The sequence below is a fragment of the Pristiophorus japonicus genome, chromosome 9 (assembly GCF_044704955.1).
Source record: "Pristiophorus japonicus isolate sPriJap1 chromosome 9, sPriJap1.hap1, whole genome shotgun sequence".
Lineage (NCBI taxonomy): Eukaryota > Metazoa > Chordata > Chondrichthyes > Pristiophoridae > Pristiophorus > Pristiophorus japonicus.
In genome coordinates this window covers 92098898-92115586 of record NC_091985.1, presented here as the reverse complement: position 1 = coordinate 92115586, position 16689 = coordinate 92098898, and the positions used below count along the sequence as shown (strand labels likewise).

At 45.7% G+C, this 16689-nt stretch overlaps 1 protein-coding gene across 3 annotated transcripts in view; it reads left to right on the top strand.

Moving 5' to 3' along the window:
• LOC139273133 (clathrin heavy chain linker domain-containing protein 1-like) overlaps positions 1-16689 on the top strand; it is a 170878-nt gene that overhangs the window by 69698 nt on the left and 84491 nt on the right. For all 3 annotated transcript variants that reach the window (XM_070889571.1, XM_070889570.1, XM_070889572.1), the window contains exon 5: positions 7280-7395. In XM_070889571.1, coding sequence (XP_070745672.1) covers positions 7280-7395 — 116 coding nt within the window. The remainder of the gene's footprint in view (positions 1-7279; positions 7396-16689) is intronic.

The window sequence follows — 16689 nt, the reverse complement described above, 5'->3', positions numbered from 1 at the left end:
AAGACTTATGGTCTGTCCATAGCGTGATCTTCTGACCATATACATATTGATGGTTTTGTTCCATTCCAAAGACTTGAGCAAGCAGCTCCTTTTTGATTTGAGAGTATTGCGTTTCTGCTGGAGTGAGCATTCGGCTCACGTATGCAATTGGTTGTCCCTGTTGCAGAAGGACGAACCCAAAACCCTTGCTTGAAGCATTTCCTTGACCTTCGGTTACAAGTGTGTGGTCAAAGTACCTGAGCAACGGAGAATCAGTCACGCGTTGTTTGATAGCTTCAAACGCTTTGTCTTGTTCTTCAGTCCATTTCCAGACCGTGTCTTTATGAGTAAGCTGTCGCAGAGGCTCACTGAGGTCGGAAAGATTTGGCAAGAATTTTGCGAGGTACCTTGTCATGTCGACAAATCGTTGTACACCTGCGACATCCTGCAGTTTCTGCATTTCGTTGATTGCAACCACTTTGATAGTATGTGTCCCATGTATTTCACTTAGGAGCTCTTGTATTCGAACTTATCGAAGTTAAGTTTGATGTTTCGCTCTTTGCATCTCTACATGAATTTGCATAAGTTTGCATCATGATCGTGATTGGCCTCTTTAAGGGCCCAAGTTTCAGGTGGAGTTAGTTTAGTTTGGAGTATCTTAGAAATCGCAATTCTCGGCACTTAGTTTGCTCCAGTTCTGGTGAGCTAGTTTAGGTTCATTTTAGTTCAGGTTTTTTTTTTCAAAAGGGGGTATGTCCAGCCACTTAGGCCTGTTTTGCAAGTTTCGGCAGCGAAAACTTACTTCAAACTAACTTAGAATGGAGTAATTGTCCACTTTTGTAGTTTCTGAAAAACCTTACCTAGAGTAAGTTTAGTGCAGGCACAGCCAGAGATGGGGGGGGGGGGGGGGGTGGTGGGGAGTGGGTAGGAAGCATTAAACACAAAGGACACATCAACATAACAAAAGGGAGGGGGGGAGGGAAGTTAGGATTTTCCATAAACACCTTCATAACAACATTAAAAAAGCAAAGTACATTTAAAGCAGTAAGCACAACACAAAACAGTACATTTACGAAGCACAAAAAGTAATAAGCAATTAATTAATAAAAGATAGAAGGAACCCTGCACCTAAAGCACCAAGACCAAAGTAATAAGCAACCAATCAATAAAAAATAAAAAAAATAGAAGTCCTACCTTTATGTGAAGGGAAGGTGTTTCTGTCAGTGTCTCTGTCAGTGTCTCGCTATCTCTGTATCTGACAGTGAGGGGTGGGGGGCGGGGAGGGAGGGGTGGGGGTGTTGGGAGTGGTGTGGGGTATGTGTGTGTGTGTGTGTGGGGGGGGGTGGCTGTGGGTGTGTGTGTGGGGGTGGGGGTGGGTGTGTGGGGGTGTGTGTGTGGGCGCGTGTGTGTGGGGTCTGGGGGTGTGTGGTGGGGGTGTGTGTGAGGGGGGTGTGTGTGGGGAGAGGGGTTGGGGGGGTGTGGTGGGGGTGTGTGTGTGGGGGGGATGTGTGTGTGGGGGTGTGTGTGGTGGGGGGGTCGGAGCGTGTGGGGGGCGCTGAACGCGGGGGGGGCGGTGTGAGGGTGTGTGTGTGTGTGTGGTGGGGGAGTGGGGATATGTGTGTGGGGGTGTGTGGTGGGGGAGTGTGGGGTGGGGGGATGTGTGGGGGGGGCTGAACGCGGGGGCAGGTGTAGGGGTGTGGTGTGTGTGGAGGGGGGGGTATGTGGGGTGGGGGGGCTGAACGTTGGGGGTGGCTGAACGCAGGGGTTGGTGTGGGGTGCTGAACGCCGGGGGATGGGGGGGGCCGGCTGGACGGAGGCACCTCTGCTCCCTCCTCCGGCCCGGTTCGAGTGCCCCCCAACCCACGCTCCTCCATCCCTTGCCACGCTCCTCCATCCCTTGCCACGCTCCTCCATCTCTTGCCACACTTCTCCATCCCTTCCCATGCTTCTCCCCCACCGATCACCTCCCCAGTACACCCTTCCCATGCTCCTCCATCCCTCCCTGGTACCCACATCATTCAAACACAGACTGGGGGAAAAACGCCCTGCTGAGCCATTGCGCAGGCGTGCATGCTCCAACGCGCCTGCGCAACGCTGCCGGCACTCAGAAGAACGCTGATCCCTAGCCCCGCCCCCCTGCTGGCTGTGATCAGCTTGCTCCGCACCAGGAGACTCTGCTGTGCCACGCCATGCTCCAGGACGACCGGAGAATTCCTCGGTAGGATTCCGGCGCGCTTTTTATCCCAGACAGGTCACTTAAATCTCGGCGGTGCGCCGTTTTGTCCAGCATCGGAAACTTGGGCCCTCTGTGTCTCACTGCATCCAGTGATCAAGATATCGTTTGCAATCTTGTAGACTCCATCAAGACCCTCGAAGCTCTGGTCTAGCTTCTGCTGGAAGATTTCCAGGGTAGGACTGATGCCAAATGGCATTCTATTATATTGATATCGTCCCCATGGAGTCTGGAAGGTCGTGAGGTAGGAGGACTCTGTATCTAGTTCACATTGCAAAAAACCCTTCTTACAGTCTGCTTTAGTGAAGATCTTTACATTTGACATCTTTGGCAAGATGTCATCGATCACGGAAGTGGATAGTGTCCACGTTTCAGGGCATTGTTCAGATGTTGAGGGTCGATACATACTCGTATCTTTCCATTTGGTTTTTGTACAGTCACTAGACTGGATACCCAGTCCATTGGTTCAACAACTATCGCGATGATTTATCGATTTTCGAGTTCCTCTTTTAGCGTTTGTTTGATCGCTATTGGCACCCGTCTGGATGGCATTACAGCTGGCGTCGCTGATTCATTAAATTCAAGGTGAACTTCGCTGATTCATTAAGTTCAAGGTGAACTGTCCCTGGCATGTGTCCAGGTCCTTTAAGCACATCCGGATACATATTGTTGACATCAGTTTTTGACGCAAGCGAGACGTTTGCCTTGTTCGTAGTTTGCGATTCGCGTGGTTCATTTACCACCGCAATCTTCTGATGTTGTTATCAATTGTAACTGTTGAGCAGTGCATGAGCCAATCAGTGGTGCACTTTGGCCCTCAATGATCACAAAGGACACAATGTACTTTTGCTTGTTCTTTGTATTTTCCAGTGGCACATTACAAGTCCCTGCCACTGGAATGGTTGCATGGTTGTCATATAGTGACTGTATTGTCTTAAATTCTTTTACCTTTAAGCCTTTTGGTAAGTCTCTAAGAGGTAGCACATTGCATGTGGCCCCACAATGTATTTGCATTTTTACCATTTGACCTTTAATGGAGAAGGTTGCCATAATCTTGTTAGGATACTTTCTGTCAGCTTTGTCCTTGATTGTGTGATCAACTTTACCAAGCATCTTTACAGTGATGACTTCAAAATCAGAATCATAACTCTCTTCATATAGTGCATGAACTTTTGGCTTGCCTTTATATTTAGGGTTATGTGTAGACTTTTGCCTCAATCCATTCTGCACTTTTGAGAAAATTGATTTATCGCAACTTGTGCAGTTCTTCCCATACGTTGGGCATTTAGTTTTTGACAGCTCATGTCTTTTGCCACAATATCTGCAATCGTTCGTGAACTCTTTGTGAATTCTTTCTTTGTGGGTCGGTGTTTCTGTCTGACAGCTTTGACATCTTCAAAGTCTGTTTTAGTGAGCTTCATAGATTTAATTTGCGCAACTGTGGCCTCTGTAGCTTTACAGAGCATCACACATTTATCGAGTGTTAGGCTTGATCCTTGCAACAGCCTCTTACACAGAGTGTATCAGATATTCCGCAGACTATGCGGTCTCTGATGAAATCATTCCTCAAATTGCCGAAATCATATGATGATGCTAACTCTCTCACTTTCACGAGATATCTGTCAAACCGCTTATCCCCTTGTACACAATTGTTAAACTGGCACTGTTCATAGATAATGTTGGTTTTACCCTTACAGTGCTCTTTCCAGAGCTTCAAAATTATCTCAATTTCCTACTTGTCTTCCTCTAATTTGTAGGGAAGATTATTGTGGATATCTAAGGCATCACTGCCAATGGCAGTGATATACATTGCAACCCTAACTCTATCTGGCTTTTCCATAATATTCGTGATCATTTCATAGCTGCCCCACGGCTGTTTGAATTTTTTCCAGTTGGCTTTCAAATCGGCAGTCACCTGCAATGGAGGTGGGAGAGGAATGTGCGCGGGAGTTGGCATCATGGTGGTCATGATAGCTTGCTTTGAGTTCATCACATACATGTATACAATCAAATACCCAGAGGATTAGAACAAGTTTAATAGTAAAATATCGTGTCCATGTAATTGTAGAAATACTTTTTCAATCGAGGCTCTACAATAACTTATGCCACTTTAAGTTTACTTTACTAATGCCTCTAGATTATTTTACAAGCTTCTGACTATTTATCATCCTTCACGGATCCACGTGCGATGTGTAGGAAGCATGCTCTGCACTGCACTGCTTAACGTCAATTTCGATCGACTTGAAAAAGTTTTACAGTTCCAATATTTTGGTCGTAGATGCGCTTCTGACACCATGTATTTTATAGTCTCATGAACACTCTTAGTTCAACTTAACTCTATTTATTTGGAAGATTTCAGACAGCCATGTGGAGCTTTAAAATGGCGTTTATTGCAAGGAGGATAGAGTATAAAAGCAGAAAAGTCCTGCTACAATTGTACAGCGTATTTGTGAGGCCACACTTAGAGTACTGCATACAGTTTTGCTCTCCGTATTTAAGGAAGGATATACTTGCATTGGAGGCTGTTCAGAGAAGGTTCACTAGGTTGATTCCGGAGATGAGGGCGTTGATTTATGAAGATAGGTTGAATAGGTTGGGCCAAACTCATTGGAGTTCAGAAGAATGAGAGGTGACCTTATCGAAACATATAAGCTAATGAGGGAGCTCGAAATGGTGGATGCAGAGAGGATATTTCCACTCATAGGGGAAACTAAAACTAGGAGGAACCTAAAACTAAGGGACATAGTCTCAGAATAAGGGGCCTCCCATTTAAAACTGAGATGAGGAGGAATTTAATCTCTCAGAGGGTTGTAAATCTATGGAATTCTCTGTCCCAGAGAACTGTGGAGGCTGGGTCATTGAATACATTTAATGCGGAGATAGACAGATTTTTGAGTGATAGGGGAATAAAGGGGAGCAGGTAGGGAAGTGTAGCTGAGTCCATGATCAGATCAGCCATGATCTTATTAAATGGCGGAGCAAGCTCGAGGGGCCAGGTGGCCTACTTCTGCTCCTAGTTCTTATGTTCTGATGTTCACCGACCCTCTCTCAATACAGCTCCCTATACCTCCTAGCTAGAGGGCGCTATACATTATCTCCTTACAGAGATAAATTCATATTTCACTTTTAACCTTTCATTTCTTTTGAGTCCTATTTCAACTTGTATTCCAGAACTATTCTGAAAGATCAGTTCACTCAGACCTACTTTTGAGGGAGATGTTTGGTAAAACCACACTATTTTTGAATAGTGTGTGTAATGTATTTATATCTGTGGAACAGGCTCGAGGGGCTAAATGGCCTATTCCTGTTCCTATGGGCTCAAGTTTCAGCCTGAATTGCTCCTATTTTTTTGGAGCAACTAGTTTAGAATGGAGCATCTTAGAAATTGCAATTCTTGGTATTTAGTTTGCCCCAGTTCTAGTGAGTTAGAATAGTTTCATTTGAGAACAGTTTTTTTTCCAAAAGGGGGTGTGTCCAGCCACTTACGCCTGTTTTGCAAGTTTAGGCAGTGAAAACTCACTCCAAACTAAGTTAGAATGGAGTAAGTGTAGATTTTTCTACGCTCAGAAAAACCTTGCCTACACTTTAGAAATTAGGCGCAGGGAACGAGAGATGGGGGGGAAGGGAAGTTTACAAGCATTAAACACTTCACTTTTACAAATAAAGAGCCATCATCAATAATAAATGAGAAATAAATCAATAAATCAACCAATAAATCAATCACTATAATGTTTTGATAATGATTACACCATCCCACACCATAACTATTTTTTGCTAATTAACTGTTGACATGCCTAATCACAACCGACTATCTCAGCCAGTTCCTCCGAACGTAAGTCTTGGATTACAAGCTTACTGCTTCATGCATTGCTAAATCAGACGTGCTCAGAACTGCCCCTCCTTTACCATATTGATTGCTTTTACAGAATCCTAGGTAAACTAACACAAATCTACACGCAACAGGTAGGTGGAGATAAAAGCTGCATAAAATACTTTAAAACATCCAGTAACACAGGATCTTTACACCCTCAAGTGATTTTTGTATAGTTTATCAAATTATTTGAAGATGTCTGCACAACAATACATTTTTAGCTTTGTCATTGTAAATCCCCAAATGGCTGAGCCACTGTGAGAAAGCTCATTGTAATTGCTTCTTCAGAGATTAATGCAAAAACACACAACTCCATGGGGTGGGGGAGAACAGAACATGTTTAGGAACAAGCCCATCCCTTTTTAAATTATTTCAGCCCCAGAAACCCAGCTTTTCCCCATACCCTTCAATCATTTTCTTTCCAGAAACTTACCTTAAACTCATTTATATTATTACTCTCTATTGCTCTCTCTCTCGAGCAACTTCTTCCACAACGTCCTTACTCTTTGTGCAAATAAATGCTCACTGACTTCCCTCCTTGTTCTATGATACAATAATAAGGCATGGATTCTGGATGGTGCAGGCTTGATGATTCAAATGGCCTTCTCTCATTCCAGACTTTATGTTCTTCATAGTACTCATGGCTGAACGCGGCAGGCACTGTTCCCGCAGATCGAAGCGGGGAGCCCATTTGGCCAGGGCTAGGGACAGTGTGCTTCGGGCCCCTCCCACACAGCCTCACAGATTCGGGGGTGAGGAGCTACTGCACATGCGCGCGCAATCTAGCGCGCATGTGCAGAGGTCTCGGCACTGTTTTCAGCGCAGGGACCTGGCTTCACCCCCCGCCCCTTGTGCTGTGCTACGCCGAGGGCCTTCATCGTTCCAGCTGCGGGGAGAATAGCAAGGTAACTTTAAGGCGCAGTTTCTGTTCTAAAAAGTCAGCGCGCCATTCTAAGCGTGGGGGCAAACTTGGGCCCTATGTTCCTACATACATATATAATATATATAAAAATATATAATTTGTTTCTCTGATCAGATTATAATTTGCAAAACTGAAATTCTAACATGAAAAATTATATATTTTTCTTAATTTTATTTAAGTCAAAAGCAATTCTAACCCCTTTATTTTTACCTAATGTTTTACATAAGTGACAGTTTTGGCAAACATTCGACAAAATCTTTACACAAAATTCCAGGTACCAGAAACTGAAGCTAGTAGCGGATGCAATTGATACGTGGGGGTATTCAGATAAAAGTGTTTCTATCACTGAATTCATTTTGCCAAGCCTGACAGAAGCAACATCTCTGAAAGGTACAATTTTTTTCCTTCTTTCAAGTTTCAGTTTTATTTCAATCTAAAGTTAGATTTGAAAATTTGTTACATAGGTACCATTCAATAAATGTAAAGGAAGTAAGTTTCCACTTTGGGCACAATTGGGAAATTGGCCTCAAATTGCACTTGAAATTACGTTGGTTAGGTTACAGTTCAAATATCCGCTAACATTAATTTGCATAATCACAAAGGTAAAATCTTCTATGAACCAGCGCTATCGGTCAGTGTCATAGAATGTAATTGTTATTTTTTTTCTTTGCATTAAAAATATTCATTGATGTATTTAAGAGCAGTAACCTGGTATAGTTTTATTAATACAGTTAAAAATGGATTTATCACAAAAAGATAAGCATTTTTAATAAGAGTGTCCAGTCCTCCACCTGAGTGTAACCTGATTTTAAATAACTGAAAATGATTTAAAAAAAACTGTATAGAACCTAGTTTCATTGGTGTACACTAGTCTGTTACTTAGTATGATGTCATCAAGATCCAGATCGGTGATTGGAGTGTGGGCAGATACAGCAGGAGCAGCGAGGTCGAGGCGAAGGAGCGGCGAGAGACTGTGATCGGGGTCCAGGGGAGGCGCGAGTTCGGGGTCAAGGGCCCAGGGGCAGCACGTGCCAGCCCATACTGCAATATGTGTGTGCACTAGGTCCGTGCAGCAGAGCTGATCTCCAGTCATCTTGGGTAATCCTTGCCACTGGAGCAAGACCTAGCTCTGTCAAGCCCGTGTGGTGGCTGGTGTGCAACGGCCACCACACGTAAAAAAGATCCACGCACAGGCATCTTCCACCCTTCAGGATGTAGTTCGGGTCCTTCATTGAAACACCTGTGAACTCATCCTCGTTTGGCGTGGAAGCAAGTCATCCTCGTTTCGAGGGACCGCCTATGATGGTGATGGGCTTAGGAAGGCTGCTGCAGGTATCCCTGGTCTCCTGGATTGAACCTTTGCTATTCTGGGTATCAGCAAATAATGGAGGCACGATGGACTGCTGTAAAATGTATAGATCATGCTAGCTGCCAGGGAAATTAACCTTGACCTGCATTATCCAATGCAGTATGCAGATGGTTGCACACAACATATGAACAATGATGGACAAGTAAAGACCATCTGGTCCACCGAGCCTGTCCCACACAATTGTGATAACTTGTGTATCACAACATATACACTCCACCCCACCTGAAACCATGTGATTTCCTGGGCGAGGCAAAAAAACATTACAAAAGCCAGGCCAATTTGGGGAAAAAAATCTGGGAAATTCCTCTCCGACCCATCTCGACGATCGAAACTCGTCCAGGAGATCACTCTGGCCTTGAATTCCCTGCAGTACCTACCTTCTGTAAGAGGTGATCTTCACCCTAGCCAGAAACAAACCCAGCTTTTGCTTGAAGAAATTCAGCGAGTCTGCTTCCACCACACAAAATGGCAGCTTGTTCCAGAGGTCTACTATTCTCTGGGAAAAGAACCACCTCCTGACATCTAACCTAGATCTAGCCCTATACAACTTAAATTTGTGACCCCTGGCCTTGCCCAACCTATTTAATTGAAATAAACTGTCAGGTGGAACACTATTCCCTTCATTATCTTATAAAGCTCAATCAGACCCCCCGCCCCTCCCCAAATCTACGCTACTCTTAAGCTGGATTTTCGGCTTTGCTCATTTTGGGGCGGTAAGGGTGGCGAGGCGGTAAAGTTTGCACCCGGGCATAGTTTGCGCCTCAGTCACCAAAATTGGGCAGCTGGGCCCTGAGTGTGGGGCAGAGCGCTAAGGGAGACGTTATTATAGACGAATATTATCTGAATGGCGGCAGACTAGGAAAAGGGGAGGTGCAACAAGACCTGGGTGTCATGGTTCATCAGTCACTGAAAGTGGGCACGCAGGTACAGCAGGCGGTGAAGAAGGCAAATGGTATGTTGGCCTTCATAGCTAGGGGATTTGAATATAGAAGCATGGAGGTCTTACTGCAGTTGTACAGGGCATTAGCAAGGCCTCACCTGGAATATTGTGTTCAATTTTGGTCTCCTAGACTGAGGAAGGACATTCTTGCTATTGAGGGAGTGCAGCGAAGGTTCACCAGACTGATTCCAGGGATGGCTGGGCTGTCATATGAGGAGAGACTGGATCAACTGGGCCTTTATTCAATGGAGTTTAGAAGGATAAGAGGGGATCTCATAGAAACATATAAGATTCTGACGGGACTGGACAGGTTAGATGCGGGAAGAATATTCCCGATGTTGGGGAAGTCCAGAACCAGGGGACATAGTCTTAGGATAAGGGGTAGGCCATTTAGGACTGAGATGAGGAGAAACTTCTTCACTCAGAGAGTTGTTAACCTGTGGAATTCCCTGCCGCAGAGAGTTGTTGATGCCAGTTCATTGGATATATTCAAGAGGGAGTTAGATATGGCTCTTACGGTTAAGGGGATCAAGGGGTATGGAGAGAAAGCAGGAAAGGGGTACTGGGAATGATCAGCCATGATCTTATTGAATGGTGGTGCAGGTTCGAAGGGTCGAATGGCCTACTCCTGCACCTATTTTTCTATGTTTCTTTGTTTCCATGTTGCACACCTGTCTTAGGGTGCTCGGCCGGCTGAGCATGCAAAATTCCTGAGCTAAACAGTCGGCCTAGGAGCGATCTGAGAGAGGCCTGGGGAGAAAACAAAACCTGAAAAAAACCCACCAAAAACATTCCCAATGCATAGCACACGCCACCACAACATGACTCGCAAAAAAAAGAAAAAACAATCACATTTACCTCAGGAGGGCATTACCTACCTCACTGTAGCTGGTATAGTTCAGATCGCCCATTTTCACAGGCAGTCCTAGCATGGCGCTCTACACGCGTTATGGGTCGGGTGGGACTCAAAAAACGATCCGGTGCCGCAACCATGGATGTTGCACACTGGCTCGCCTCTTCTGGGCAGCGCCCCGCTGAGCCGGCCCTGAAAACCCCGGCGGGGCACTGGAAACTGGCCACCTGCCCAGAAGAGCTCACCGCCGCCATTGCCGCCCCTCCAGGGTGAAAACAGAGGCAGATAGGACTGGAAAATACAGCCCATACAGTCCCGACTCTTTTAGCCTATCTTGATAACTAAGATGCTTTAGACTTGGAATTAGTCTAGTGGCCCTCTTCTGCACCCTTTCCAGAGTCTCAATATCACCCACCATGCGAGGAGACCAAAACTGGGCACAGTATTCCAAGTGTGGCCTGACTAAGGTCTTGTACAAGGACAAAACAGTACGCCTTGTCTTAGACACAATTGTCCTATTGATGCACCCCAACACCCTATTTGCTCTAGCTATCGCTGCCCGGCATTGCTCATGTATCTTTAAGGATGTATGCTCTAGAATGCTCAAATCTCTTTCTATCTTCCCCATCTTTAATGCCTTTCCCTGAAGGGTGTATGAATGTTGAGCATTTGCCCTGCCACATGCATAACACTGCACTTACCTAAGTTGTACATCATTTTCCAGTCTTGAGCCTAATCTCCCAACACATTAAGATCTAGCTGAAGCAGACGAGCATCTTCTACAGTTCTAACACTCGCACAGATCTTGGTATCATCTGCAAATTTGCAAATTGTGCTCCAACTCCTAAATCCAGATAATTAATAAAAATAGTAAAAAGCAACTGTTGGGTAGGCATGCCTGTTCACTGTGTGATGTCTGTAACACTGTTATGCCACATTGAATGTACCCTTGTACTGTACACACCTTACCGGTACGCCAGAGGGTGCTGTTGCTGGAGACCCAGGGGTTGCCTGCACACGACAGGTAACCCTGTATAAAAGGGAACTCACAGCTTGTTGCAGGCACTCAGGAGCTGCTAATAAAGGACTGCAGGTCTGCACAGTTTAAGTACCATACCCTGCCTCGTGGAGTCATTACTAAAGGTGCCTACATACTCAACAACTGGTGACGAGGATGGGATCACGAACTACACGCTCAACATATCTAACCTCAGCAACTTTCAGCAATTTACAGAGGGGGAAGATTGGGACGCTTTTGTGGAAAGATTGGAACACTTCTTTATAGCCAACGACCTGGACGGGGACACACCGGCCACACTACCGAACAAATGCAGGGCCATCCTGCTTAGCAGTTGTGGGCCCACCATCTACGGTCTTGTCAGGGACGTACTAGCCCCGGAGAAGACAACCACCAAGAGCTATGAGGAACTTGTAACAATCACACACAACAATATTCCCCCCTGGCCCCGGTGTAACAATCATACAGGAACAACTAAAACCGAAAGAAAGCACCCTCATAGCCAGACACCGGTTCTACACTTACCGTCAACCTGAGGGCCAAGAAATTGCCAAGTATGCTGCACACTTAAGAAGACTAGCTGCACCGTGTGAGTATGGCGACCACCTTAATGAAGCACTAAGGGACATATTTGTCATCGGAATCGGCCACGAAGGCCTCCTACACAAATTGCTCTCGACTGACATCACGGTCACCCTGCAGAAAGCAATTCAAGTGAGCCAGGCCTATATGGTTTCGGCTAGTGACTCCAGGCGAATACTGACCCAGGACTCTAAACCGGCGAGTGCAGTGCACCACATGGATACTTCTAAAGGCAGAAATGCTGCCCCGAGTCCCACAACCCTGAGTCCGCCACATGCGGCAAACCGGATGGCCCCGTGTTGGCGCTGTGGAGGAAACCACAAGGCTCACCAGTGCCGCTACAAAGACTATGCATGCAAGGGCTGCAAAGTAAAAGGACACCTTCAGAGAATGTGCAGAAAAGGCTGTACTCACTGTGTCTCTGATGAGTTGGCTAATCACCGGGGCTCCGACACAAATGAAAGATGAAGCTACTCAAACCCTGGGAGAAGAGTATGGAATCTTTACCTGCTCCACCAGAAGTTCTCTGTGGATGATGGAAGTGGACATTGATGGGGTCCCAGTCTCCATGGAGATCGACACAGGGGCGAGCCAGTCTGTGATGAGCCAAAAGACCTTTGAAAAAATTTGGAGGAATCCTGCCACTCGACCAAAACTGTCTCCTGTCCAGGCAAAGCAGCTCACCTATACCAAAGGTAAAATCCAAATCGTTGACAGTGTAGACATCCAGGTCTCCCAGGGCGGCGTGTTGAATAAACTCCTCCTGTGGATTGTAGCCGGCGACGGTCCCACGTTGCTGGGCAGGAATTGGATGAACCAGGTCCACATCAGGCAAAGTGGCGCTGTGGAAGAGAAGAGCACCATCGCCTACCTGCAGCACGACCACAAAATGGCTGCAGCACCACAAGCATGTGGAAGAAAGGAGCACCACAGCCTACCTGCAGCAAGACCACAAAATGGCTGCAGCTCCACAAGCAAAAAGAGCACCACAGCCTACCTGCAGCAAGACCACAAAATGGCTGCAGTACCACAAGCATGTGGAAGAAAAGAGCACTGCAACCTACCTGCAGCAAGACCACAAAATGGCTGCAACATCACAAGCAGCAGACCTGTAATCAAAATGGCCTCCTCCATGCCACGAGTCAACATGGAGGGGCATCATGTGACATCAAGCGGCCAATCGGATTTGAAGGCTCCCTTAAAGGAGACCGGTAACCAAAAACATTTAAAGGGGAAGTTCCAACTATTTGAGTACACGGACTTTCAAGCTAAAGATGCAATAAAAGGGTGCAAGTACGAAAATGTATGCAATGTAACCATGAATTGTGATGATGGTTTAACTCATGTGACTAATGAGATGAATGCAGGTGTCAGTAAGGTTAAGAACAAGTTTATTATGCTTAACAATAATGATAAAGAATGTGAAATGCCTAATGTAACCATGTCTGTTGAAACCAGGACACCTAAAAGTGATGCAAATGCTAGAATGTATAATGCAGGCTCGATTATGTGTGATCAGAGCCAAGGTATCATGTATACCAGTAGGACACTGCCCAAGGACATGGGGTTCTACAGGGACCATGCTGATGCCAATGGAATCCCCCTGTGGGAGACCCCCAGGTCCAGCAGGCTACCTGACCATGTAGCCTGGACCTTTGGAACGAATGTGATGCCCCTTGCAGGACACACACAAAGGCAGTGGGAGCAGACCTACTACAGGGACAGTGGTCAATGGGCAGCCCAGCCACCACCAATGGCAATCTGCACCAGACCAACCATACAATCCCTGGCCATCAGGGCCAACACCAGGAGCATGAGGCCAATACCCTCCAGCTTCCCTGGCAAACCCTGGGATGACCTGACCCTCATCCCCATTGGTGGACAAGGAGCCCACCCAGTCTTGTGGCCATGCCCACCACCCCACACCACAGTGTATACACACCACCCACTGCCGCCGTGGCTACCTCCCCGAAAGATCCCACAACAGTAACACCCACTTAGTTTGTGTGTGAGGGAGGGAAAACGTACGAGGCCAGCCTCATGCACAGGGGTCACACCTGGCAACCACACAACCCTCACCACAACCTCCCATAGCCCACCACTGATCACCTCCTCTGGACATGACAATAAGGATATGAAAAATGCTTACTGGGGAAGTGTTGTTGTGAATGCATGCCTGTTTACTGTGTGATGTCTGTAACACTGTTACGCAACACTGAATGTACCCTTACACACCTTGCCTGTACACCAGAGGGTGCTGCTGCTGGAGACCTAAGGTTTATCTACACACTGCAGGTAACCCAGTATAAAAAGCTTGTTGTCTGCACTCAGGAGCTGCAAATAAAGGACTACAGGTCTACACAGTTTAAGTATCATACCCTGCCTCGTGGAGTCATTACTAAAGGTGCCTACATACGCTACAGCCTCCAGTGTGCCAGTGCAGCCTTCGGCCATCTGAGGAAAAGAGTGTTTGAAGACCAGGCCCTCAAATCTACCACCAAGCTCATGGTCTACAGGGCTGTAGTAATACCCGCCCTCCTGTTTGGATCCGAGGCATGGGCGATGTATAGAAGGCACCTTAAGTCACTGGAGATATATCACCAATGATGTCTTCGCAAGACCCTGCAAATCCCCTGGGAGGACAGGCGCACCAACATCAGTGTCTTTGACCAGGCTAACATCTTCAGTATCGAAGCACTGACCACACTCGATCAGCTTCGCTGGGCAGGCCACTAAGTTCGCATACCAGATACGAGATTCCCGAAGCAAATGCTTTATGCGGAGCTCCTTCATGGTAAACGAGCCAAAGGAGGACAGCGGAAACGTTATAAGGACACCCTCAAAGCCTCCCTGATAAAGTGCGACATCACCACTGACACCCGGAAAACCCTGGCCGAAGACTGCCCGAGGTGGAGAAAGTGCATCCGGGAGGGCGGTGAGCTCTTCGAGTCACAACGCGAAGAACGTGAAGAGGCCAAGCGCAGACAGCAGAAGGAGCGCGCGGCAAACCAGCCCCACCGACCCCTTCCCTCGACGAATGTCTGTCCCACCTATGACAGGGTCTGTGGCTCTCGTATCGAACTGTTCACTTTAGGAGTGGAAGCAAGTCTTCCTCGATTCCGAGGGACTGCCTATGATGATGAATCTTTCAAACATCCTTAAAATATGGAAGTTGTGCCAGAGAACCGGAGGATTGTCAATGTAACACTTCTTTCAAAGTGGGAGAAAGGGAGAATAAACCAGGTAACTGTTGTCCAGTCAGTTTTGTATCGATAGTGGATAAGCTTCCCGAAGCCATAATATGGGTGAAAAGTAATACTCACTTTAGTCCATAGCCAGATTGAAAGGGGCAGGACAATTAATTTTTGAAGTAAATTAGTGCTCATAGACCATATAAAGTAGAGCAAGATGATAATTAGTCCTTTAGTGTTCTTGTTGCATGTTAAAATAACTGCTAACTTTGTTAGAAGTAAATTAAAAATAAATGTTCATAAATTGTCGGATGTATTGGAATTATGGGGTGATTTCACGATGGATGACTTCAAGTGCCATTGGTGCATACAGGTAAAGGATCTCAGGTATTCATGGATGTGCAACCAATGATTTGCACGACTTTCCTGATTCACCCTGTGAAGTAAAGTATGCAAATACATACGTTGGTTAATGTTTTGCATCCCGCAGAACCCAATGAAAGTTGCACTAAATAATGGGAAGGAGACTGTATTTTATCGTCTCTTGAACACCCTTAGTTCAACTTAACTATATTTATTTGGGAGATTTCAGATAGCCATGTGAAGCTTTAAAATGGCGTTCCTTCACAGACCAAATCCACCTATAACTATTTTTTGCCTGTCAGCCAGTTCTGAATCCAACTCAATATATTACCACTAATAGCAGAGGCTTCGAGCTTGTAGAGAAGCCTGTTATGCGATACCCTATCGAAAGTTTTTTGGAAATATAAGTAGACAATGTCTACTGGGCTTCCCTCATCCACCGATTTTGTAACTTCTTCAAAAAATACAGTTATGAAGCCATGTTGGGTGTCCCTAATATGTCCCTCCCTATCCAAGTATTCATATATTGCATCCCTTATGATTCCTTCAAGCGTCTTACTTATTACTGATGTCAAACTGTTAGGCCTATAGTTACCCGGTCTGTCTTGTCACCTTTTTTAAAAATGGGAACTACATTAGCCTCCTTCCAATCTGTGGGAATCATTCCAGCGAGCAGTAAGCTATTAAAAATACAGGCCAGGGGCTTGCACATCACATGTCCCATCTCCCGGAGGACCCTCGGGTGGATGTCATCCGGCCCGGCTGCTCTATCTATTTTCAAGTTCTTAATTCTTTCTAAAACAATATGTTTATCTATATTAACAAAACTAGTATTATTAAATTCTAATAATCGAGCATCATCTCCAAGGGTGAAGACTGATGCAAAGTATTAATTTACTGGCCCTGAAATTCCGGTCGGAGGCTTCTTTCGGACGAATGCCTCCTACTCGAGAATTTTTACGAAAGTACCTGGCAGTCCCGGAGGAGCGTGGGATTCCGGTGGGGAACGCTGCGAAGTGCGCTCCCATCCTCCAGGTTCGGACGCAGAAGGTGCAGTCATGTGTGACTGCATAACCAATCAGGTACAGTATTCCACAGCTTTCTCATTAATAGCAATGAGAACTCCATATCTATAAGTTCTCATTACTATTAATGAGGAAAAAAACACACTAAACACCATAATAACAAATGTAAAAAACACACCTCACATAATTAAAATTAATTGAAATTAAAGTTAATAAATATCTTAGAGAAAAACAAATTTTTCCGATTTTTAAAAAAGTTTTTATAATTATGGTTTAAAATAAACTTACCTTAATGGGCAGGATTTTTAACACTAAAATGTGTTTTTTAAATTTTATTTTATGT